The sequence below is a fragment of the Poeciliopsis prolifica genome, unplaced genomic scaffold (assembly GCF_027474105.1).
Source record: "Poeciliopsis prolifica strain line A6 unplaced genomic scaffold, Auburn_PproV2 SCAFFOLD234, whole genome shotgun sequence".
In the NCBI taxonomy this organism is placed as follows: Eukaryota; Metazoa; Chordata; class Actinopteri; order Cyprinodontiformes; family Poeciliidae; genus Poeciliopsis; species Poeciliopsis prolifica.
Genome location: NW_026562609.1, coordinates 89865 through 115869, shown reverse-complemented (window position 1 = coordinate 115869; position 26005 = coordinate 89865). Strand labels below are relative to the sequence as shown.

Genomic DNA, 26005 nt, shown 5'->3' with positions numbered 1-26005 from the left:
AAGTTCTGACCTTTTTTAGAATGTTGACTTTTTTCTAAGAATTCAGATTTTAATCTCAGATTTCTAACTTTTTTTTCTGATTTTTTTATTTTAACCTCTGAATTGTTTATTGTATAACAATATATTATATTGTTTTCATAATTCTCACTTTCACCTCATAATTCAGAGTTCTGACTTGTTTCCGTGATGCAGTGTTTTGGTTGGCAGGCTGAATGTTTTGGAGCGGGAACTCACTTACCTGACTGAGCTTCATCAGAGGGAAACATCAAACTTGAAAGAGGAGATAAGCAGCACAAAGGATATCATTGACTTTCGGTATAATGGCAGAGCACAGGAGTTTTCTGTAAGCAACCAGTAAAGGTTTTCATGTGTCACTCAGAACCATGTTTCACTTCCTGCCTTAATACTCCAGATTCTCTGGAAATTCCAATTCTTTCTTCATAAACTGTACCTTTAATGCCCTTAGGTATTAATTGGTATTAATTCTCAAAGAATCCGATCTTGCTTTAATCCTGGAAATGTTCTTCCGGTGTTAGAAGTCTGACTTTGTAACTGCCTTTATGTTGCTCTGAAGGTTCAGGTCTGAGTGCATCACTACATCCAGACTGAAGGCTGACCTTTAGCTTCCAGCTGTAATAACTGAAGTTGTGTGGTGACACTAGATTGTTCCTCATTAGATCCAGAGAAAACTTCAGTTTTGTTTCCGTTCTAATTAAACATTTGATTTTTCTAAAATGTTCAGTTTGAGGTTTTGATGCTTCAGTAAAAGAGGAATATAGTTTGAAGCTTTTTCTACAACCATTTTTTATGGGGTCTCAATATGACTGAAAAACTATTAAAGTCGACTTTAATAGCTATTGATTTTTTGTTGTTGTTTTTTAATATCTGAAATACGCCAAACTGGTGGTGTGATCTTTTCTGTTTTGTCCACAGTTTTTGTTCCACACCATTGTGTTTTATTTGTAAGCAGTTTCGAGGCACAACATGAAACTGTTGCTGCGCAAGTCACTCAAAAGGTTGTTCCTCGGCAACCAGAGTGAGTGAGTTGCTAGGTAACCAAAGAGCGAGTGAGTTAGTTGATTCCACTCACCAAGCTGAGCTAAAAGCGTTTCCAGATCTAATCGGTCCTGATCTGGGAAATTATTGAGTATTTTATCAGTTTATTAGACATTGATAATGTGTCTATTGCAAAATTATCTTTTCTGTCCTGTAGGTGGCGTTGGACAAATGCCAGAGCCATCTCCTGAAGATGGAGCTGCAGCATCAGCAAGAGTTGGATATTGAGAGACACGAAGACCACACAGCACGTCTCATCATCGAAAAGCTGATCAAAGCGCTGCTTGTTGTGATGTCGACCATCTTGGTGTTTGTGTGCACACTGAACCAAGTCATCTTGTTTTTCAAGTCATCCAGACACATCCTCTATGCTGGGCTCCTGGCTGTCTTCATATTTCTCCTCTTCAAGTACTGGAATACCAGTACTCCAGTTAGCTGACTGGAGTCCAATGAGACGCAAAAAATAAACCCTTTTGAAGGCAGTCAGCATTTATCTTATTGGTATCAATCCAGCTTAGAGTTTAGCTTGGACTTCCTAGTTATTGACAAACACAAATTGTTTAAATAATTATGAAAGTTCACTGTAGTTTTAATTGATCAGATATCCAAAATCTGACCTTGTTTTCTCCAGCGCTGACGTTTTGCACAAGTTTAAACCACCAGGGGGCGCTGTGGTCAGTCCACTGCTCTCCAACATGTTGGCTCCTGCATTAGCTGGGTCTTTGTACGACGGTGTATTGGAAAACCAAGTCAATATCCCCCAAAAAACTCTGATATTTTAAGTATACTTCTCAGATTTTATTTTGAATTTTTTCTTGAAAAAAATGCCAATATTCAGGTTAGCAGGCTTGGAGGTAATTAATTTTTCAAGAAGTTTATTTTTTAATTCATAGGAACATTTTAGGAACGTTTCATCCCTCCAAACACGACAACTGTTTCCAGAACTGCTCTCTTTTTGCTCATGGATCTCACAGATTATAAACAATCCAGGCCTCCTGTTTCCAGAGGTCCTGATCTAAATCCAAGCAAATGTTTCCCAACGGGGAGTGAGACATCACTTCATCATTCCTTTATAGTGATGGAATGAATTTTCCCACATACTGCTGTGTTGTGAGGAACATTCACAGGCTGCTAAACCAAACAGGGAGGAAATGTTCTGTCTGTGCTTTAGTTTTATTGCTCAGATCAGAATGTTTTGGCTCAAACAGGCACAACAAGACGGCCTGCAGGACTGATATTATTCTTAGTTTGCTACTTTGATTACAAATACCAGATGTATATGTTGGACCTGCATCACTTTCAGTATGTCAGTTTTAGTCTAATTGGTTATGAACTTTTCCCTTCCACATGAACATTGACTTTAGACTGTCTTTAAGCAATTCATTTCATTTTCAAAGTAATTTCTGCAACTTTTGAACATCAAGCATTGCAAAAATAATGGTAAGGCAAAAAAGATGTTTACATTTAGGAAACCATACCTGAGCTTTAAAGACCAAATAATGTCTTTAAAATGTTTCTGATCACTAGAGATAGATAATCTGAGCAAATAAAAATGCAGTTTTTAAATCATGAGTTTACTTATATTTGAAAAATGTTTTCCAAACCATTCTGACCTTATACAGAAAGCTAATAGTCTCCTAAGTATATTAGTGTTTGTCTTTACTGTCACTCTGGTGGAAATACAGTATAATTATTTAACTCAGACCCAATGGAGAGTTTCTGAGGATGAACTGCCTGTTTAAAATATCTCAAATGGATTCTACAATGCACCTTTATTTAGTTCTTAACCCATTCGGATGGGGCCTCCTGGTGTTCTTCAGGTCATTATTGTGCATAATAACTAAGTCCATGTAAGCTAAAAGTCATTAACTTACATCTAAACATCCTGCGGGATTTTCTGTCATTCAGGCAGCAAAGTTCTGTTCATGTTTGAGCTGTTTGGTTGCTGGAAAGAGTCAGAAAAGAAGCAGACGAATGAAACCAGAACCACATATTATCAGCACATATTTATTTTGAGAAGCCATGATGGAGTATCTTTTCTGACATAACTGAAACTCAGCTGAGGTTTATAATAAGACTGATAATTGTATTTACAAGAGTTAAACTACATCAAATAAATGCAACACAAGAATGAGGACAGACAGACAAATGAGAAATGCAGTTTAAACCAGTTTACATAACGGTTAAATAAAATAAAGAAACAAACAAACATCCAAGCCTTTGAATGGAAAGTTGAGTGGAAGAAAAAACAATGTATGCGGATTAGGGATAACTGGTGAAACCTAGAATAAATCAAATAAAATGACTTTTTATTCATTTCATATAAAAAGTTTATTTGATTATTAATAATTTGATGTATTGAGGTATATAATATAGACCAAGCGCAGTTGTGAGACAACAAAGCGTGACAATATCTCAGGGTTTGTCTCTGACTGTAAAAGTACAGCTCGGTTTTTGAGTGCACATTTGTCTGTTCATCTGTTTTTGCACATTCACAGTTACTGACTTCACATTCCCATAGGAAGTGAGTGGAGCTGCTCTCGGCCAATCAGACTCGCGGAATACGCTCCGACAACAAACAAAAGATCGAGCCTAGCCGAGCTTATTATACTTTAGTCGATCCGCCTGGACTAACGCTTTTGTTACTTTGCTGTTCAACCGGACCTGTTCGTCTGTGTCTCAGCCGCTCTCATCAGATCCTTTCTTGCAGATATTGTTCCCCGTAGTGTCTGTGTTGTGGCTTTGTGTCAGCTAATGTCAACCTGAGCCATTTCAGCGATCAGTTCGGCTAAACACGTTAGCCAGGTTAGCTTCTAGGCTAACCAGCTCTGGCTGCCTCAATACGAACCAGCGAAGCCAGTTAGCTTAGCCTCCTAGCTAGCTAGCTTTGCTAACCCCCTTTAAAACTCGACACTGACCGACTCCAGCGGTTCTGGCTTGTTACTGACAAGCCACTTCACTAAAAGCCGTGTGATAGCCATGTCTGGACAGTCGACGGGCTGTGGGTTTCTGATGTCGGTCGTTGTCCACGGAGACTCGGCTCTGAACGAGCAGGAAAAAGAGCTAAACCAGCGACTTCGACGGCTCTATCCGGCCGTTAACGAAAACGAGACCCCGCTTCCACGCTCCTGGAGCCCGAAGGACAAGTTTAGCTACATTGGACTGTCCCAGAACAACCTCCGCGTTCACTATAAAGGTATGACAAAAAGACACATTCAAGTTTGTCACTTTATTTGGCTTATGCTAACACGCTAGCTTAACTTCACAGCTAGCTTAGCTAAGGCAGCTGCTGTTTGTGGCTAAAAACAAAGTAGGCTGGATAGCCTGATCAACAACAAGGCGGAGAGGACATCTTGCAACCCGACCAGCTGGCGAGGTGCAGCCGCTGCCAAAATTCACCTCCCTGCTCGTTAGCTTCGCTGTTACCAATTTACCAGCCTGCCAACCCCATTAAATGTCTCCATGAGCTTCATGTGCTGACAGTGCGTCGACCTATCACGTTCTTTAATAAATAACCTACCAGAATAAACATTTTTGATTGAATAAGACAGAGGTGATTACAGACTGTATCTGTTTCAGACAGGTCAGAAAAAGCAAACTGTAGCAGGGTAAATTAGCATTACAGGTTGATTAGAAATGTGAGAAAATAGTGTCAAATGTCGAAGTTAGGTTCAGGCCTCTATGATGACATGTTAGATTAGTTCCTTGCTGCTGAGGGTTTAATATCAAGTGTCTTGTCTGACATCCTGGTTGGACTAGTTGTCTAGCAAAGCTATCATAGTGAAGGTTTTAGGTGTAGGCCTAGAAGAAAAGGCTAGTGCTTAAAAAAATAGGTGCAACTGTGCTTCCTGGGTGTGTTCTGCTATTCCGGGCCTCTATATATATACACACACACACACACACACACACACACACACACATATCCTCTTCCTTGTTGCAGCCAGAATATTTTCCCCCTTTCCACAACAAATTCACTCCAATCCTGCATAGCAAGCTTGCAAATGTTCAACATCCTTACACACAATAACACAAAGCTTGTATTATTTTTGTCTTCAGGAAGCAAAGCATATTTCCAGATTTAAATCTGCAAGTATCTGCTGATTTGATATAAAATAGTTTTGCAAGTCATTAGTTCTAATTAAACCTATTTGTTTAGGATATGCTTTAGAAAGCTTTTGTTGATGATTTAATCTAATAATTTACTAAGCCTTTTGTCAAATCTTAAGGTTTCACTGTTAAATATCAATTTACAGTAAAATTATCAGAAAAGCTGGGAATCTTGGGGAAAAAATTAGTTTTCTCGTGTGTACTTATTCTCTAAACAAGAAATCAGTTAAGAAGAAATTGATCCTTCTAGTGTTTATGCTAAATAGCAGCATTTTTGTGTTGTATTTGGTAATATAACACTGTTGAATCATCAAATTGACTACATAAATGCACTGTAAATAAAAATCATTTGCTTTCACCATATCTTGTAGAGATTGAAGTAAATATTAAAAAAACTATTATTTTATCAACTTAATACAATGAAACAGTTTTACTACAGCAAAAACAAATCTTGCTCTCATTCCTGGAAGAGTGCATATATGTTATATTTACTGGAAAGATTCAAATACTTTAATTATTTATTCATTTGGAATGATTCTTTAATGTGACTCCATCTCAGAAGCTTTGGAGAGGAGAACTAATCTAAAAATTTGCATGTGGGATTAGATATTTTATTGCAATCTGAGCCTGGAGCAGAGCTCACATTTACTGCTTATAGAAGGCAGCTTCCTATGATATGAACATTAAATCCTCTCATAATGTAATTTGCGTTTAAGTGATTTAATTGCAAAAAAAAGAAAAGAAAAAAGCAAAACAAACAAAGCAACCACCTGAACTGTCAATTTAGCTTATATTTTGTTGCTTCCGTCATTGCGATGACTCTGTAAGTTGGGAATATTTGTTGTCCACATATTGCAGGGGTTTCAAACTGCTCCTGTCTAATATTCAGCCGTGTAAACATGGCTGATATTTGACCCATGCTGATGCACTCATCCAGATGCTTGAGCTAATGTTAGCTTTAAAGACTGCCAGCATGAGCGGGTTCACAAATCAGACCATACATGACCTCATAACCTCAGCCACGTCTTACAGAGAAAGTTTATTATTTTAAATAACCAGTAAATGAAGCATTGAATCTGACTTTCTCCTGGAATCTCACATTTTCAGCAAAGACAGAAGAAAATGATTAGAGATAAAGGAACCAGCGACAGTAAGAAATAATTTTCTTACTGGTTTTTAATTTTCATATAGGTTTTTGGTTATTCTGCAAAACATTTATATTACTTCCTGCTCTGATTTAAAGGTTTATTATTGGTTTGGCTCCGTGTCCGAACTGGAATGACAGGATTAAAGCTGGATCAGATATCTGTGATCTGAGTTCCTCGTTAAAAGTGAGGATAACAATTCAGTGATCAATTTAAATCTGCATACAGTCCCTCTCCAGGCTTTACTGTAGTTGAGAAGCTATTCATCTTTATTTATAAGGTGACCTCATATACATTTATTTTAATAATAAAACATTGTTTACTCCTTCTAAGGTCATGGGAAGACCCCTAAGGATGCTGCGTCTGTGCGAGCCACCCACCCCATCCCCGCCGCCTGTGGCGTTTACTACTTTGAGGTGAAGATCATCAGTAAAGGCAGAGACGGGTAAGAGACAGTTAAATATTGCAGAGGTGTGGCTTTGTTCTAGTTTTAACTGACTGTAAAGTTAATTGACATAAAGATTTTCTATCAACTTGCAGCTGGAAGAAATAATTTTCCTGCAGTTGCATCATTCATCTAAAACAAAAATTACAGAAATTTATTCGTCATCACTCTGCAGGTTGTGTGAAAATAAATTTATTAGATCGAAAAAAATTCTATCTATTTGACATTAAGTAACAGAATGTTTATTTTAGTCTTGCAGAGTTTTATCTTATTGATAAGATGAAGTGAGAATAGTATGATTTAATTTGCATGTTTAAAAAGGAACAGCTCTTCCTGCCAAGTTCTCATGATTAGCTTCAGACCCTTCTAATGAAAAAACCTTCAAACTCTAATAATATTCTCATCTGGGATAGTCGACCGTTTTTAATAAGTTGTTAGAAAAATAAAAGTTGTATTTTATGTTAGATTACAGGCCAGTAATCTCAAGCTTCTTCCAAGATTATTCAGCAAACAACCAACAAAATGTTTGGATTAGATTTTGAGTTTGCAGAAATAAAACATCTAGTTTCTAAATCTGTGGTTTCTACAGCTAAGCATCACAAAATTATTGAGTTTTAAATCCTCGTAAGAGACAACAAAAAGAATGGCAAGGAATTATTTAATCATATGAAAAACAACACTAAGAGCAATTGTTCTCAATTCCAGTCCTCAGGCCCCCTGCTGTTCTTGTTTTAGATGTGCCTCTGTTTCACAAATTATTGCATTACCTCTTCTAAAGGCATCAAGTACTGCAGAAGCCTGTTAATCACCCATAGATTAAATCCATGCGTGAAGCAACAGGGAAACACCTGAAACATGCAGATCAGGGAGTCTGAGGACCAGAATCGAGACACACTGACTTAAAAAAATCCAAGAGCAAAATATTGGTTGTTACTCCACTCTGATTTATCTGACTTGACAGCAAAGCTCTGAGTCTTTATAATTTGGTTCTGAGTTATGTTTGTGACTAGACACAAAGATATTTGTATAACCCTAACTTTGTTTTGCATTAACTTTTCTAAAGTGTCACAACTTTCTGAATATGAGCCTAATATTAGTATCTAAGAAAAATGATTCATGACTCAAAAGATTTTTCTGTTTTGATGTGTAACTGTTGTTACTTGTTGGCGCAAGCGGCAGAAAAGCTGCAACGCAGAAAATAAAAACGAAGCTATAGTTCAGTTTATGCTCAAACATGTCGGCTTTGTGTGAAACGTCTGAGTGGAAGAAGATCTCATTTCATTTTGGCATAATTCATTGCAAACATTTGTTTTTTGATTCAAAGCAACATGTCAGTCATAGTTTGGCTGTAACAGCACAGCCTGTTAGAAATGCTGGTTTATTTACCTTACTAAATAAAAAAAAACACCCTTTAAAAGAAAATACTTTTAATTAAAATTTAGATTTTGTTACAAAAAAACGATATAAAAACAATTTGAGTGAAGTATGTTCAGATTTTTACCATGAAGGCTTAGAAAACTGATTTGCACAACTTCAAACTTGATAATGATGAGTGAAGACAGAACCGGATAATTTTGGTGCCATGAAAGTCATTTTACAGCAAAATCAGAGGAAATGAGGAGATTTCAGAAGCTGAAAGATACTGAGGACAAGTTTTGTTATTGTTACTTTTGTTTTTTCTTAATAATAATAAAACATTATCACAGAAAAGGTCTCTTTCCATTACTTTTGCAACCAATACAGTAAATTATTGATCACTTCTGACTAAAAGGTTTGAAAGAAAAAAATTTTCCTCATATCCACTGATGTCACAGTTCTTGGAGAGGAATCAGAACTGACTACATTTCTATCAACAAATGGTTTTAAAAAAAAACAGCATTTTAGTTTTAGGTTTTAAAATGAAGGAAATTATAAAACATTTGTAACACAATAGATACATTTTCTGTTCTTGGATTTTGATGTTTTGGGAAAACTTAAAAGCATTTTTCTGTTTGGTTTTTACGTTTCTTTTCTGAAGTGAAGTTAGTTTAATCGTTGTGTTGATGATGCCAACACTTTGAAATAAACTGGCTTGAGTTTCATCTTCCCTCTTTGTTCCTTTATAAAACATTTTGTCCTCCATCTTGAACCAGAAGGTTTGCTTGTGATAACAGCTCACTGCTGAGAGCTTCAGGTAAACGGAGATGAATTGAAGTCTGTGCAGCAATAATCAAGCAGCTGCAGCCTTAGGAGCGTTTTTATTCTTCTGTGTCCTATAAACATTGTGTCTTGCATGTCAGGACTGAGTTATTTGTGTTTCTTCTTCCAGCTACATGGGGATCGGCCTCTCAGCTCAGGGTGTAAATATGAACAGACTCCCTGGTAAGTTCACTGTGTGTGTAATTGTTGGTTTTATTCTGCTTGTGAGGATTCTGCTGAGCAGGAAAAACGTCTCTTTGAGAGGAAACTTCAATTATCTGATTACATCTGCATGTTCTCTGTTGGCGAGGCTGGAACATGGTGTTTATAGGAGCTGCTGCAGACAGCAGGAAGACCAACGAGGGAAAGTCGTTCAGCCGACTGTGTTCTCACTCAAACTACCCAGAAAATAAACAGAAACGCACTAAAGCTGTGGATTAGAGGTCAGCTTTTGAACCTGAGCTTTATTGTTGCTGTCAGCATGGTTGCTGCACCATAAATTATGAATATATCATCATCACAATATTTATATTGCAATGGACAGTTTGGAGAGCAGTGATTGCTGGCTTATGTAGTTTGCAAATACTGATATTGTATAATTTATGCTAATGCAACATTCAGCTAGTAGGACAGGGTGTCATGGCTGCAAAAGTCCTGCTAGTCTCAAATGCTAAAGGTCACATGGATTAGGAAGATTAGAGAGGAAAGGTATCTAATCTGATATTATCATTGCAGTATTTTATAATATTGTGCAGCCCAGATACGTTTTTTTAATATAAATTCTCATTATTGGTGTTTAAAATTGTAAAAACTGTATAATTATTTTCCCTAGTGGGGCACCAATTCCACTTTTCCAGCTGATTTAAAAAAATTTTTTTTTTTTTAAATGCCTGACCTTCCGATTCTGATTTATCATCTTTTTTGTTCTCCCTCTCTTCTGAAATGTTGCTAAATATAGCAAAAAAGTTGATAAGTTGGTGCAAGTGGAGTGACTATTGTTAACTACAAACATGCAGACATGACCTGTTGGGCTGGTCGGTCAGTAAAAACCTCTTAAAAAAGGACAGTGGGTGAATTTTAGATATTTGCGATGGTTGATGAGACCAACTTCACATCTAAATATCGGCCGTTCTCCGATTTGTAAAGATAAAGGGAATCTGGACCAATTTATTGTTCTTTATTTTCTCCACCCATGAGCGCACCATTAATATGATTAAATGCATTTACTGTGAAGTTTAGTGGTAAGAATCACTTCTTAATGAACTTGAAAATTATCTCTATGTGTTTTCAGGGAGCTAATTTCATGGATTTAAATGAACAATCATGGGTATTATTTTTGGGTGCTGTAACCTGGCTCTGATCCAGTTCTAAGACAGACACCCACTTCTTATTTCTGTAAGAGGGATCTCTGCCTGTGAGCGGGTCCATAAGACACAGCACCACTTCATACGTCATCCAGCAAGGTTATCAGAGCGAGCAGGAGCTCAGACAGCCTTTCATTAGTTTAAAACTGGACCCACCCAGAGATAACAGGGGGGCCAGAGATGGATGGAGGCTAATGAAGGAGTGGTAACTGAAGAACGGCTGCAGCAGAGCCGCATGCAGGCTGGGCTGGATTACATTCTGCAGCGGCGCAGGAACGTCCAGCCTCAGCGGCCAGAGGCCAGCGGGGCTGAAAGTGGCATCCTCTCCAGAGGACAATGGACTTTGTTCAAGTTTAGCTCCAGTTCAGGGAAACTGGGACGTGTTCGTCACTCATTAAAAACCAACGGGAAACACTGGACACACCTGTTAAAGGAACGACACAAATAACCACCATATGTGGTCAACTTCTCAGGCTGTAGCTCAACGAAAGCTACTTTCATTCTGGGTAAATGCAACTGACACGCCAGCTGCTGGGTAAAATAAGGTCAGAGTGTTTAGAAAACCCCAATTTTCATAGGAAAACCTGAATGAGAATAGGATGGTATGTTTCATCATTAAGAACATACCAGGTAAAAACAGCAAAAGTTTATTTATTTTCTTTATTTCAGTAGAATCACCCAGAAGAGTCCTTCAACAAGACTCTGTTCATCATTCCCACCAAACCCAGTTTAGTCAACCCCAGTCCGTTTGCCTAGAAAGTCCGGTTCGTTTGCTGAGGTGTGAATGCTAATTAGATTCTCGTCTGCCTGCAAACCTCAGTTTGTGTTCGGCTTAAGTAAACTCTGGTGCAATTCGAATATGAACGCTGAGCGAACCGGAGACTCCTCTAAAAGCTGGAAGCAGACTACAGCGCAGTGCATTCTGGGTAAATACAACTAAAACAAACATGCCGTTTTTGCTAGCGGTAGAAATGGCTCATGGTTTTTTACCAAAGACTCATCGTCCAATTGCTAAAATCTGACACCACTTCATGTTTGCTTACATTTAATAAAGAAGGAAGTTGCACTTCTTCAGAGGTTTTTGTTGTTTCCTTCAGTGACTCTTGGTGCAGCGCCCCACAGGCGAGGAGGGGAACGGGTTTCCCAAAGGGTTTGTTTGGTTTGACTCAGTGCATTGAGAAAGAGAAACACAGCAGCTGAAAATATAACAAATGTAACTTTGATCCTGTTGAGCTGAATCTTCCAGACTATCAGAAGTGGGAATGCAGCCTTTAAATCCCTCCATGTTTCTGATGCTGTCCTTTTGTCCCGTTACCATCTACAACCTCTGATAACTAAAGACAGCGGAGCGTGCTGAAGCATGAATTGTGGCGTTTTTCTTGCCTCGTCAACATATTTGGACTCCCTGCAGAGTTTCTGGCTGCTGTTCATTGATAATTATGCAGATTGATTCAGGTGCAACCTCAGCAGTTTTCTTTCACGCAGTCTTTGATCCTTATTCTGATGCCATCAAGAGTTATAGACATTTTTAAATACTTCCTGTTTATCAATTTTCGATTTTCTCCTGTTGATGAAATGTGTTGTCTGACTGCATCATCACTGCGTCTTGCCTTCCCAACGTTCACCTTTGTTTTGATTTCTTCCTTCAGGTTGGGACAAGCACTCTTATGGTTACCACGGCGATGATGGCCACTCCTTCTGCTCATCCGGCACCGGGCAACCGTACGGCCCCACGTTTACAACGGGCGACGTGATTGGCTGCTGCGTCAACCTCATTAACAACACCTGCTTCTACACAAAGAATGGCCACAGCCTAGGTGAGTCCAGCTCTGGTCCCTGCTCTGGTCCCTGCTCTGGTCTCCGCTCTCCCCTCTCTGGTCCCCTCTCTGGTCCCCTCTCTGGTCCCCTCTCTGGTCCCCTCTCTCTGGTCCCCTCTCTCTGGTCCCTCTCTCTGGTCCCCTCTCTCTGGTCCCTCTCTGGTCTGCTCTGGTCTCCGCTCTGGTCCCCGCTCTGGTCCCCTCTCTGGTCCCCTCTCTCTGGTCCCCTCTCTCTGCTCCCTCTCTCTGGTCCCCTCTCTGGTCCCCCTCTCTGGTCCCCTCTCTGGTCCCCTCTCTCTGGTCCCCTCTCTCTGGTCCCCGCTCTCTGGTCCCCTCTCTCTGGTCCCCTCTCTCTGGTCCCTGCTCTGGTCCCCTCTCTCTGGTCCCCTCTCTCTGGTCCCTCTCTCTGGTCCCTGCTCTCTGGTCCCCTCTCTGGTCCCCTCTCTGGTCCCCTCTCTGGTCCCTCTCTGGTCCCCTCTCTGGTCCCCTCTCTCTGGTCCCCACTCTCTAGTCCCTGCTCTCTGGTCCCTGCTCTGGTCTCCACTCTGGTCCCCGCTCTGGTCCCCTCTCTGGTCCCTCTCTCTGGTCCCCTCTCTCTGCTCCCCTCTCTCTGCTCCCTCTCTCTGGTCCCCTCTCTGGTCCCCTCTCTCTGGTCCCTCTCTGGTCCCCTCTCTCTGGTCCCTCTCTCTGGTCCCCTCTCTCTGGTCCCCTCTCTCTGGTCCCCTCTCTCTGGTCCCTGCTCTCTGGTCCGCTCTGGTCCCCTCTCTGGTCCCCGCTCTGGCCCACTGTAGGACCCATAACTACATTCCTGTTGTTTCACTGGATGCATTTACTTCCTGAAACCCAACAGCTGCGTCTTTCTCTGTGTTCTGTGCTGGTGGGAATCTGGTGAAAAGGCTGAATCTGCACCGGCTGAGGAGAAAATCACATGTTTAAATCCTGAACATCAGGATTTATTGTTCGGCATTAAGCAAAACTGTCTGTATATTTACACAAAACAATAATTGTTGGTGCAGATGAAGTTGATTTGGGTCCACTGTAAGGAACAAACAGCTGAGCTGCACTGACTCCTGGGTCTCTTTACTGCAAACCCAGATAGCGCTGCATACCTCCATGATGTGCTGATTGTCCTGGTCACATGCGCTGCTGCCTGCAGCTCCGTTCAGCTCAGAAAGGGACAAATGGTAATGCTTGTCGTCGTCTTGAAGCTTTTAGCCTCAGATCAAATCGGTCGGCGCTCGTTTTCTCTCTGAAACTAATTTCCAAAAAAAAACCTAAAACTCCCTGAAGCAAAGTTACTGTGAAGACAAATAAAATGACTGGAGCTCCAATTCTTTAAAACATTTAAAGAATTGGTCATGTTTACATCAGATAGTCACATTTTCTTCTCATCCTTCAGCTCATATTTGCAGCAGTGACACAAACCAGTCACAAACTGGTTTAAACCCAGTTGGTTAAATGTTAAACTGGGAACTGCACCAGGGTGTTTCTGCAGAGAAGATGACTCTGGTTTCTCCTGAACAGACTCCAGATTTCCAGATAAATTTCTCTTCTGCAGAAATCTGTGTTCAGCTGCAAACCAGATTATTCTCATAACTGAGACAGTCGACCTGGTTTGCACAGCTTTGATTAAATTAAGCTGCAGCTGAAGGATGATGATCCCATGTAGTCAGACTGAGGCCTTCTGCTGCTTTCCGACATGCAGAGGAAACTTTTGTTTACACTTTCTGTTTTCTCTCTGCAGGTATCGCCTTCACAGACTTGCCAGTAAGTACCAGCCTCTGTTGCTTTTTCTTCTTTGCTAATGGTTTATTTGTCTGTTTCAAGTCTAAAACAGATGTTCTATAATTTGCTTTATTCTGTGGTTTTTATGACGACTTGAGGGAGTTTTGGTTCAGAGGATGTTTTGCGTTCTGGTTATTGACCTCTGGTTCTGGTCAGCTGTTGGGTCACAATGTGCTGAGATCCACAAGCTGGAAGTGCTGAATTTTTTATGAATCCTTTTTGTTTTATTTATTAATATTTTCAGTTTTTTGATGAACTAAAAGCTCTTTGCTCTTCATTATTTACTAGTTTCTTCTTCCCAGGGATCATTTTTACGTGAAACTAACTTTTTCCTTAGTTAATAGTAAAAGGGCTCATTATTTAAATGACTCAAGGGCACAAGTTGTGTAAAAAATTGTGAATAATGTAAAATATTTTGCTTAAAAGTAGGTGAGACATTAATAATGGCTTTATAGATGCATCACAGTTTTCTGAATTGTCCCACCTCCAGTGATCTGAGAGATTTGATCATAATACTGAAATGTAATGGTATTTTTGAGATAACTGAGATTTTATCTTTTCAAATCAAAAGGAGCTTTCAGAAATCATAAACTATGTTAAAGACGGAGAATTGGTGTGAAATAATTTGGTTTAGAGTTGAACTCAACAGTTCCTAATGAGCAGGATCTGATGTTCCTGCTCATTGAAAAATGTTAATTTTCTGTTATTTATTCAAGAATAAATCCTTCACATATTACTGATTGTTTGGTATAAAACGACCTGCTTTGTTAATTATCTGTTTTTTCTCTGCCTTTACTTTAAAAACAAAGATTTCCAAAAAGTTTATTTTATTTCTTAAAAGTCCAAGTTAACAGAATCTGTCATGAACTGCAAAAGCCCAGTTGTTTCTCACCAGTCAGTCAAGATTTGGAGCCTCTTTAACATTAATTTCTAAGTCAAGTGGACATTAACTTGATGATGGAATAATGTCTCTTTGTACTACTGCTTTATGCAGAAAACTTGATGCACGGCATGAAAACAGGGAGGTTTTTGCTGTTTTCTGCTCCCCATCTTGCATTTTGTTACGTAAAATAAATCATTTTATTCTTCAAATCATGGTGATGAATGTTTGAATCTTATTCTGTATAATTGTGATATATTCTGAACCCTTAAGCTTCTGTTCTTGTTTAAGTTGAGTTGCTGGTAATGACAGATTTATGATCGTGATCAAATCAAAGCAGCTCCAACCTAACAGAGGCAACAACGGGGATTTCATTACTGCAGATTATAAAGATATTATTGTTGGTATGTAGCGGCTCCACGTCATAAGTAACTTTTCCCAGAAAAATAGTCATGAATTTCATAAACGAGTATGAAAGACCCAGAGAGTCACTGCATGATCCAGTGGGAATGAGTCCGTTTGTCTGAAAGTTTAGAGATTTTATTGCCCTTTTTTACTCCTCCTCCTGCTTTGTTATGGTGAGGAACTCCCACACCGAGCAGGCCGAGGTTCCTTTGACATTCATGGGTTCATTAACTGAGCTGAGAGTGAGGAGGGGTTTTTTCTGGGGTTAAAATGAAAACACAGAGTCTGTTTTCTGAGAGAAGAAGTGGCCTTGGCCCCAACAGTCATCTATTGAGCTGCACAACGGACTTGGCTCTGAGCCTGACATTCATGTTCCTCCAGAGTTGTGCAGTGAAGTGCGTCACCTCGGCACGGCTGACCTTTCTGGCAACTGATCCGTGACAAAGACGAGTGTGACGGAGACACGACCAGCTTTTATTCACTGCATTTATGCTGCATTCGATTTTATTTCAGGAGTCCATCTTGTTCTGGTTAGAAAACCAGTCAGATTTGTTATTGTCTGAGCTGTTAGCAAAACAAAACTATGTCAATATGTTTGTCTCACTTCTAATTAGATATATACTGAGATTTTAAGGTGTTTTTATGCATTTCTTATTCCGTAGTTTTGTGTTTTTTATTCCTATCTTTATAACCTCAACATGCCAATGAGATGAAAATGAGCCGTCTGGCTATAATCATGTATTTGTGTTCATTAATGTGTGTTGTCACATTTTTAAAACAAATGTAAACAAGTGAAGCTCATATGATGAAAAGCAAACTAACATGCAAATATGCAACTTTTTGTATTTTCTGCATTGCAGCCATATTGGATTTATTTTTTTTAATCCAATGCTTCAAAATGTGACCATAAAAAAAAAAATGTTGAAGCAAAACTTAGTTTTTATTTTCTGGGTTTAAAACTAAAGATCCAGATTTTATTTTATTTTTTATTGCAATTTCTTTTTTAAAATTTTAATTAGCAAAATAAAAGTAGTGTAGAAAATAACATGCATGTCTAAAGGACCTTTTATAAACCATAAAGTAGAGAAAACAATTAGTTATAGTGTGAAAACTTGTTTAATTTTGCTTTTAAAAGGTTAATTTGGGTTCCCTGAATGAGCATCATCATAAAGTTCACATACATCTGAAGTTCCTTAAAATATCAGTTTCCTGACAAAATCTACACCAAACATTTTTCATTCCATTTTTAAAAAACAATTACCACTTCTGACTATTTTCTTCTCATCTCTCCCAGTTTTATTTTTTGAATTTTTTACTGAAAATATATGTATTTTAGGGTTAATTGTAGTGAAAACGTTGTTTCCTCTGTTTTCCTCCTTCCTGTTTTTTCCTCTCATTACTGGATTTATTGTCCAGATTAAATTCCTAACAGTTTCCTCAACTTCTAACTACATTTAACCCGTCATGGCGGTGTGTGCGTCCTCTGCAGCCAAACCTGTACCCGACCGTCGGCCTTCAGACGCCAGGCGAGGTGGTGGACGCAAACTTCGGCCAGCACCCGTTCGTTTTTGACATCGAGGACTACATGCGAGAGTGGAGGACGAAGATCCAGGCCCAGATCGACAGATGCCCCATCGGAGAGCGGGAGGGCGAGTGGCAGTCCATGATCCAGAAGTAAGGGGGTTAAAACGCCAAACTCTTCTCGTTTAGACCTTTTCACTGCTTTAAAATCCTTTTCTGACATTTTCATGTAAAACTACTGGGACAGTCAGAATTCAAATCATTGATCATAACGGCTGTTTTTAGTTGCTGATATTTGACGGTTACGTCTGTTTTGTGCTTTATTTTCCTAACGTGGGACGCCTTCATCATTTCTGTTTTACAGTGGAGACATCACACTGCAAAAACACAAAGTCTTACCAAAAACTTTTAGTCTAATGTCTAGTGCAAATATCTTAGTATTGAAATGAGAAAAAACTGTTCAGCAAGATGCAGGAGCTTTTTAAGTCAATAATTCATTAACACTGATGAATAAGTATTAGTTTCACTGGCAGATCATCTCACTTATAACAAGATGTTCTTCCCATGAAACAATCTGTGAAATAATGGGATGAATACTTGAATGGAACAAATTTGAAATAAAACATTTTTGAAGCGACATGAAGAAGCAGTTGAAGGTTTACTCACCTTTGAACCCGTGCTGCTTGTTGACACACAAAATGGCTGCCAGCTGTGACGGGTATTTATCACTTTTGTTTCTCTTCACACTTTTTCCTGCTTTTGACCAACAAAAACATCATCTGCTGCTGATTCAGATAAAAGACGCATTATGTTTTATGTGTAAGATTTTCTTATGTTTTCCACTAATGATGCAGTTACATGCTAATTTAATGAAGCGTCAGCCTTTAAACTCACTGACTGACTGAACATTTCATTTCTCCGTCTAACCTGTCGTTTCAAACATCATAAACTTTTACTGATTCCTGCAGGAACAGCAGAAGCTTTAAGTGTTTCTGGGTAGATTTAGCAACATGCCACTACATTTCTCTGTTCTCTGGCTCGACTACATGGGGGAGTGTTGATGATTTTTTTTTTTTTTAAAGATTATGAATAGTTGTGATTCATCCTGAAGCAGAAGATTAAACCACTAAACAATCAGAGGAGGAAACAAAGACAAATTGTTCTGTTCTGGGTGTTTTAGAGGTTCTTTGTTCAGTTTTCCTGGTTGTTAAAGAGTTTTATAACTTTTTCCTGGTTATTATGTTGTAGCTGGAGTTGAGAATTACCAGCCTGCTGCTGTTCAGATACATGAATTCAGTCTGATGTCGTCAGACCTGCTGGACTGATGGGATTAGTCTGCTGCTGCAGTGTCGACTGGTCCTGAACGGATTAAAATCTCCATTTGGTGCAGATTTCAGCTGAAGGGAGGCAGGCTTTGGTTTTCAACAGCTTTGCAGGCTGGATGCAAACAGACTGCATGTTTTAGCAACACAAAGAGGGAAACTTTTTGTTTTTAAGAGAAGACTGTGAAAAATGTAAGAAATCAGCTGGTCAGTTTTTAGTCGGAGTCAGAAAGCAACGTGGAAGTGAGAACAAATGCAGACTTTCCTTCGCCTACAAACTGACTTCCTGTTTTTAATGAGTCTGTTTTTCAGCTGTAATGTGCTTCAAGGTTTCCTGTTGACTAATGGAAAAGATTCAATCTAGTTTCTGCTTTCAGTTTCATTTTTTTAATCAGAAAATCTCTACATAAGTCTTAAGGTTCTGAAATGGTAAAATAAATCCATGAGTGACATGAAAGTGGCTTCATTTCCTGGTGGTGGCAAAATAATTCAACTACAGCCTCTAAAGATCGGTAAACTTTAATTTCTAGCAAGCATTTAGCACTGGAAGTGGAAGACATTCCAGTAGATCTAAAGGAGTTTCATCGGGTCGGACCGGTCTCTAACCGCTGTCTGGTTTCTCTGCAGAATGGTGGCTTCGTACCTGGTGCACCACAGCTACTGCGCCACCGCCGAAGCCTTCGCCAAGTCCACCGACCAGGCCGTGCACGAGGAACTCGCCTCCATCAAAAACAGACAGAGTGAGTGTCTCCTGGTTTTAGCTGAACTCTGAGTGCAGCTCAGGAAATGTTCGCTTCACAACACAGAGAAATGTTGTCACACTGGTCCAGGTAACCGGTTCTCCTGGTGCTTCCACTGAATCCTGCTGACGGCTCAAACATTTAACACGTCTCAAGTGGCTGCCTGGAGTCCTTGAAAATGCTTGAATTTCAATTCTGTGTTTTTAAGGTTTTTGAACATGTTTAATATTCAAACGACGCAGTTTTGTCATAAAATGCAACGTGTGATTAAAAAGCCTAAATGTACATCGTTTTTTTCTCTTGTGTGACGCTAAACTTCCTTTAGGTCGGTTAAAATTACCAGAATATTTTCCACTGGATAAATGCCAGAAAACTTTGCAAGAACAATTTTTAATAATATTTTTATAACTTTCTTAAAAAGCTCTTAAATTTTGAACGAACTGTGATTTAAATCAGTTTTGAAATGTGTAAAACATGAGCAGGTTTCTAACGGAAACAAAGGAAATGTCTCCTCCAGCACTGACTGAAGTGTTTGTTGGTTGCAGAGATCCAGAAGTTGGTGTTGTCGGGTAGGATGGGCGAAGCCATCGAGACCACCCAGCAGCTGTACCCCAACCTCCTGGAGAGGAACCCAGACCTCCTCTTCATGCTCAAGTACGACTCAGAGGAGCTTTTCCTGCCAAATGGATGCAGATCCTGATTCTATGCTCAGACCAGAACTTCTCCTGATTTTGTATTTTTGTCAGCAGCATCAGTAGTTTAAATGTCGTCTCCTTGATCGCCCCTCTGTGTCTTCAGGGTGAGACAGTTCATAGAGATGGTGAACGGGACGGACAGCGAGGTCCGGTGTCTCGGGGGACGCAGCCCCAAGTCTCAGGACAGTTACCCCGGCTCTCCCCGGCCCTTCAGCAGCCCCAGCCACAAAGCCAGCAGCTCCCAGCCCTACCTCACAGGTACGCCCCCTGCTGGTTATGGTTTAGGATCCCCATCCGCTGGGCTTTGCATACAACGGATGACACATTTAACATAACACAGCCATAAAAACATTAATTACATCAAAAAATACTTTGATTATTATTCTCTCCTTGTTGAGAATATTAGTGGAGCGAATGCCGTGACTTTTAGCCACATGGAGAACCTACTGAGGGAAATAAAAATAAGTCTACAGTTACAGAAATATGATTAATATTTTCAAGCTTTTTCTTTTTTCCTCCTTAGGGTTTGACAGCAACTGCTGTAACGGCGTGACGTCCAATAAGAGCCACAGCTCCTCCCCCCTCAATCACAAGCCCTGCCCCCCCAGCTCTGGCGCCGCCCTGCAGGGCTCTGACGTCAGCCTGAACGGCAGCCGCAGCCAGCAGCCCATCACCAGGTACGACCTCTGACCCCTCTTCAGCCCTACAGCGTCACTCCGTCTGGTGGCGGAGTGATGCTTTGTTTCACAGCGGGATTATTTCCACTTTAAATGATCTCAGATGAGATCTCAGGTTTTTTTCTTGTTCTCACTCCACTTCCTGTTTCCCCTCAGTAATGATGTGGACATGGAGGTCGACCACTTCACCAACGGCATGACCGAGTCCTCCTCCAACGGCTTTCTGAACGGCACCTCCAAACACGCCACGGAGCCCGACGACTGCGACGCAGACATGGGTGGGTTCGATGCTTAAACGCAACATTCGCCATCCGAGCTGCTGCCTGGTTTCTGTCTAGAGTTTCAGTCCTGATTAATGAAGCTTTCCATGTTAGCAGCTCTTTTCCTGCATCAACTGTAACGACGAGCCGCTTGTAAGATACTCCACACGCGATGAAACAACAGAAACCGTTTGCTCACAGCTGTAAAGCTTCTCCAAACCTGGACTGTAAAAGCTCCAAATCACTGAGGTGACGTGTGAAATCTGCATGTCTTGCATGGCGGACCGGCTGCGGTTCTGCAGAGGTGGAGTCGGCCCAGTCCAAGAGGCAGCTGTGTGGCGGGAGCCAGGCGGCCATCGAGAGGATGATCCACTTCGGCAGGGAGCTGCAGAGCATGAGTGAACACTCCGCCGGGAATGCGGCAAGAACTCCGCCAACAAGAAGATGCTGAAGGTTCGGAAACCGGACCCGGTTATTTACTGCAGTTCCTCTGATTATCCTCAACTACATGTCAACATGTTTACATTTCCTGCAGAAAAGTGTTTTTTACATTGAAAAAAAAGACGTAATGCAGCAAATATTTTGTGTTCTTTAAAATAAAACCAGAATATTATTTTTTTTTTTTTTATGAAATCAGGAGTTTTTAAATCCATCTTGAGATTCAACAGATGACTAGAAAACATCCAGAACATGAGCAGCAACCAGGAAGACTGATCCACCTGCAGATGATGATCCTGCAGAACCTGGCCGTGTTCTGATGTTGGATCCTCTGTGTTCTGATCCGGTCTCTTCTTGCTGTGTTCTGCTGCAGGATGCGTTCAGCCTGCTGGCGTACTCCGACCCCTGGAGCAGCCCGGTGGGCTACCAGCTGGACGCCGTTCAGAGAGAGCCGGTCTGCTCCACTCTCAACAGTGCAATATTAGGTAGGTCCGCTCTGACCGGGCCGGAACCGGGGGGTCCTCTCTGCTCTTATAGAGCTTCAGATATTAATTACTTCACTAATTGATTATTTGGATGATTGATCAGAAAATCTGGCACATTCAGATTTTCCTTTAACAATTTAAGTTTTATTAATTATTTTTTTCTTTTCCATAAAGATCAGATTTCTGGACTGTAAAAACTTCAGCAAAGCATAAAACTCTGCATGACACAAACAACAGACGACAAATAAATCTGGAGTTATGTTATTATAATTCATTGTTTTTTTCTTCTTCTGTGTTTTTGTCTGCAGAGACTCACAACCTCCCGAAGCAGCCCCCCCTGGCTCAGGCCGTGGGCCAGGCCGCCCAGTGCCTCGCCATCATGGCACGAACTGGCATCGGCTCCTGCGCCTTCGCCGCAGTGGACGATTACCTGCACTAGCCACATGTACACACACACACACACACGCACACACACACACATTCTGAAGGCTCACACAGAAAGCTTCCTCCCCTCTCTGCTGGAGAACCCGGCGAGGTCAGAGGTCGTTTCTGGATGGACCTTCAGAGATCGCCACATTAAAATGAACCGACCACCTCCATCGTCGTAAATAATAACCTTCACCCTGGTCCTCAGAGGCGGCCATGTTTGCATCCTCTTGACAGGGAGAGGAAGTGGGGGTTTGGCTTTCAAAATAAAGAAGTACTCTGAGAGGCGAACTCGTGACTCAAAGCCGAAACACAAAAAAACCTGGATCAAACTTAAAAAAAAAAAAAAAGTTCCCATTGAGCGCTGAGGAAAGCGCTCCGCCGCAGCCAATCGCAGCCCTCCACCCTCTCTGCACCCCCGCCCTCCACTCACCCCGGGACGCGGCGCAGGCCCGGTGCTTTGGACTCGGGACCTCGAGGAAACCAGACAGAATCTGCAAGTCTCGACTTTCCCGTTTTTAATCTTCTGTTTAGTTTTTTTTTTTTTTTTTTTTTGAGCAATTTGTGGATAGGGGGCGCTGTGGAGGAGGTTCTCCTGCCGCCTCTTGTTTGGTTTTAGTTTGTTTGTTTTCCCAGGTTTACAAGGCATGGTGCAGACCATAATGATGATTATTATTATTATTCTAATTATCATTATAATTATTGTTACTTGCATCCACAGTATATTTGTTGAGCGCCAGCCAGAGCGAGTTCCACCGACTTATTATAATAAAGGTCCCGATTCCACCGACTCCCCAGTGACCAGCGTGTGTACATGTAAACGTTTTCTATATTACAAAGTGGAAATATATCAATAGAGCGACATATTTAGTTACTAAAATAATAAAAAAAGAGAGAGAAACCTTTAATACGTTTCCTGACACCAGCAGACCCCTGAAGCAGGCTGGTTGTGTCCAGTTTTTTCTGTTTGGGTTTCTGAGCAGGCAGTAAAGGGACGACTACATCAGGCCCAGAGCTCTCGGCTGTGAAGCTGCTCAAACTCAACGTTTGTTTTCCTGCTTTATTTTCTGCTTTTTGACCCGAAGAACTCAGGAGCCAGAGTGACGTTTAGTTTCTCCTCCAACCAATCAGCTGATGTGTGCCTCATATCCGACACATAAACCCGGTTCGGATCAGAACCGGCAGACCTGAGGCCTGTACTCCCAGGCAGGATTACTGTTTAACCGACTTTAAGCTCCACATTCTTCCACCTTGATTATTTAAAAAATATGCAAAACTAGAGAAATCAATAACTGAACATCTCTTGGAAACTTAAACCAAAGTTAATTTAATCTGATTTTAAAAGTTCAAAACGTGGTTAAAAGAATTGTAAAAAAAAAATCCCACTGGATTTGCAGCTAGTTGTTGTTAATCTGACATTATTAAGAGGATCTGAAATTGACCAAAGTAATCTATTCCAAATATCAAAATTACAGATTTTGCTCCCAAACTAAGTTAAGTATTTTCCAACTGCCTAAAATATAAACTAGGTTGATTAAATTCAGCATAAATGGCCACAATGTGACCAAATTTGGCTTCAAAATCTAATAAAATGTCACTAAAACTGTATTATGTAATTAATGCAGAATGGACTAAAATCATAGGAAGCGTCACATTTTGTGCCGATTAGCTCTTTGTAATAATGTGGCGCATTATTTAATAAACCACAAACCAGAGTTTTTGTTCATCCTGATAAAAATCATGTTTAAATTTAAACTTTGGACAAAAAATGCTGAAGTTTTGCTCTTTTAGTTTTCAGACTCAAAACAGTTCATGTCGATTTTAATATGTTGTTCAAATGAGAAACTTTTTTGTTTTAAATGCATTTTTCATCTTGTAGCGATCCTGATGGTTCTGGACCCGTCACTATCCTCTGCAGGGCCAACAGTAGTTACTGTTCAGTTTCTAAAATCTGAGCTTTTCTTCTTTCATTCATAGATTGGAGAAGGTGTGAGAACCGCATCATGTTGCGTTTGGTTTTTAATAAAATGAATCATTTCCATGGCTTGATGCTGTTTAAATTCATCCATAACAACTTTGACTAAATATGTAACAAAGATGAAGTTAAACCAATTCAAAAACGTTGAAAACAATTAAAGTTCGAGACTGAAGAGTGAAATGTAGAAGGAGAAATGATGCAAACTTTGGGTTTCTTCAGGGTTTTAGATCCTGGAGATGTTTGGAAGAAGAGAATAAAGTCTGGATCCATTTATGGGGAAAAATACTTCATTTAATCAATTTTATGGTTTGACCAAAGATTAACGCTGAGCCAAATGGATCAGAACCACAAGCAACCAGAACAGAATGAAAGGTAATTAAGTCAAAAGTGATATTTGAGCTTTTTTGATCATTGTTTTGCTCCATAATTGATTAAATCTTTAACAATCGAGAAATTAACGGATATATGATGATTAAATACATAAAGCTTTGAAAAATTAAGTCTGAGAGACATGAATGAATGAATTTAGTTTTTAGTTACTGAAGGTGCATCTCAACAAAAACCAACATTAAATATATCACTTCATGTTTATTCTGAATATTTGACAAAAGCATAGAAAAAACAAAACAATGAAAATAATAAAGTTCCTCTTAATCCTGCTCCAAAGTACAGATCTCAGGTCTGAAAGTTGAAGCAAATCCAAAGGAAATTCATGAAGGATGATATTTTATCTTTGAGGTTTTAAAATCGCAGATTGAAGAATCTGATCATGAACATCTGAATTCATCAGCTCCCAGTCCAACTCAGCGTAGATCTAGATGAGCCTTTTATATAGAAGCAGCAGCTCCAGAAAATGAAACCATCTCGTCTTTGAGTCAAACCAGTTTCTGACTGCAGTAATGACATTTAGCCAACTGGAAAGCACGGCGGTGGCAGTATCATGTTCTGAAAACAACAGGAGCAGGAAAAAACAAAGCATTTCTGAACCCAACTGGTCGCTCGAGCGTTCAGCGACTTTAAACCAATCAGCTCTGGAAGGAGACGACGCCGCTGCGTTTTAATTCGTCTGGTTCCCAGAACTCATCCAGGTGGAACTAATCTGTTCTCTATCATCTTGTTTTCCTTTTTTATCCTTATTTTTTGCAGCTCACAAGCAGTCAGAAAAAAAAAACTCTTTAGACAAAGTGTCTGTTGTCTCTTTCTGAGTAAGGTCTGAACCTATGCATGCCATAGTAAGTGGTGGTAAGATCCAGCTAGATGTCTCCTTTCTTTCGGTTCTCCTCCTTTTAGCCAGGAAGATGTCAACCAGTAAGTTGTCCACTGCTGACTGTGTGTCCATTGGAGATGATTAAAAATGTGCAATTTGTGTGAGGGTGAAAAGATTTATATTAAAAACAACCATGATGATGATGAGAGCAACTTGTGTGGCTCCTGCATGAGGCTGGAAGCGAGAACTCTGCTCAGTTTAATCCCAGACATAATCCAGAAAAATCCCTTTATGAAGCTTTGCATAATGAAATCAAATGATTTTAACGGAGATGTTGCTCTTCTGAAAATACTACAGAAAAACTCATTTGTTTAAATTGTTTTTTTCTGAATTGCCAGAAATCTTAGTAGTTTGAGTTGTTGCTCAGTTAGCATCAAGCTAACAGACATTTCAGCTACAATGATAAAATATATTTTATAAATCTGTCTATCAATGTACAGATGAATTACAAACTGATGGATAAAACTATCTAAAGAGGAAATATTAACATTTTCTTGTAGTTTTGTAACTTTCATGCTGAAGGTGAATATTTGCTGAAATGCAGCTGCAAGATTCCAGGTTTTCCAACTTGTTGAACCAATTTTTAAAAAACTACAAAACTTTATGAATTAGGTGCAATAACCCAGAACAAGAACAATGGTCAAATAAAATTGTCCCTGAAATTATTGTGATAAACTATTTATATTTTTTTAACCATTTTCAAGTAACATACTGACATAATTCAAGTTCACTCAAAGACTGAAAGCTGCAAAATATTACAACTAAAAATAAATATACTTACAACTGAAAGCATAAATAAAATGGATTATGACTCTGTAAACAAAATGGCTCTTAAAAATATTTCTCATAATGGAAATGATTCAGGGGATTTTAATTTATCAGGTGATTGATTATTGCCACACGCTAACCAACAATCGTATGGATCAATGCTGGAATGACAAAAGAAAAGTTGAGTCCAAAAATATTCATACCCCTGGAAGATTTAAAGCAAAAAGTATGAAATACTAGATTATG

General features: G+C 39.8%; 1 protein-coding gene and 1 long non-coding RNA gene across 2 annotated transcripts; both read left to right on the top strand.

The window, feature by feature from the left end:
* The first annotated feature begins 210 nt into the window (after positions 1-210).
* On the top strand, positions 211-1538 carry LOC129357263 (uncharacterized). Its single transcript, XR_008605497.1, has 2 exons — positions 211-343; positions 1214-1538. It is a non-coding gene; the product is annotated as an uncharacterized LOC129357263 (long non-coding RNA).
* Positions 1539-3619: 2081 nt separating this feature from the next.
* On the top strand, positions 3620-25090 carry LOC129357258 (ran-binding protein 9-like). Its single transcript, XM_055026626.1, is given in 15 exon segments — positions 3620-4252; positions 6642-6753; positions 9062-9114; positions 11945-12112; positions 13857-13879; positions 16672-16856; positions 18653-18765; positions 19311-19419; positions 19564-19718; positions 19984-20137; positions 20294-20415; positions 20700-20801; positions 20804-20850; positions 21209-21320; positions 21629-25090. Coding segments are annotated over 15 exon segments (1803 nt in total). The 5' UTR covers positions 3620-4035; the 3' UTR covers positions 21760-25090.
* Positions 25091-26005: the final 915 nt, after the last annotated feature.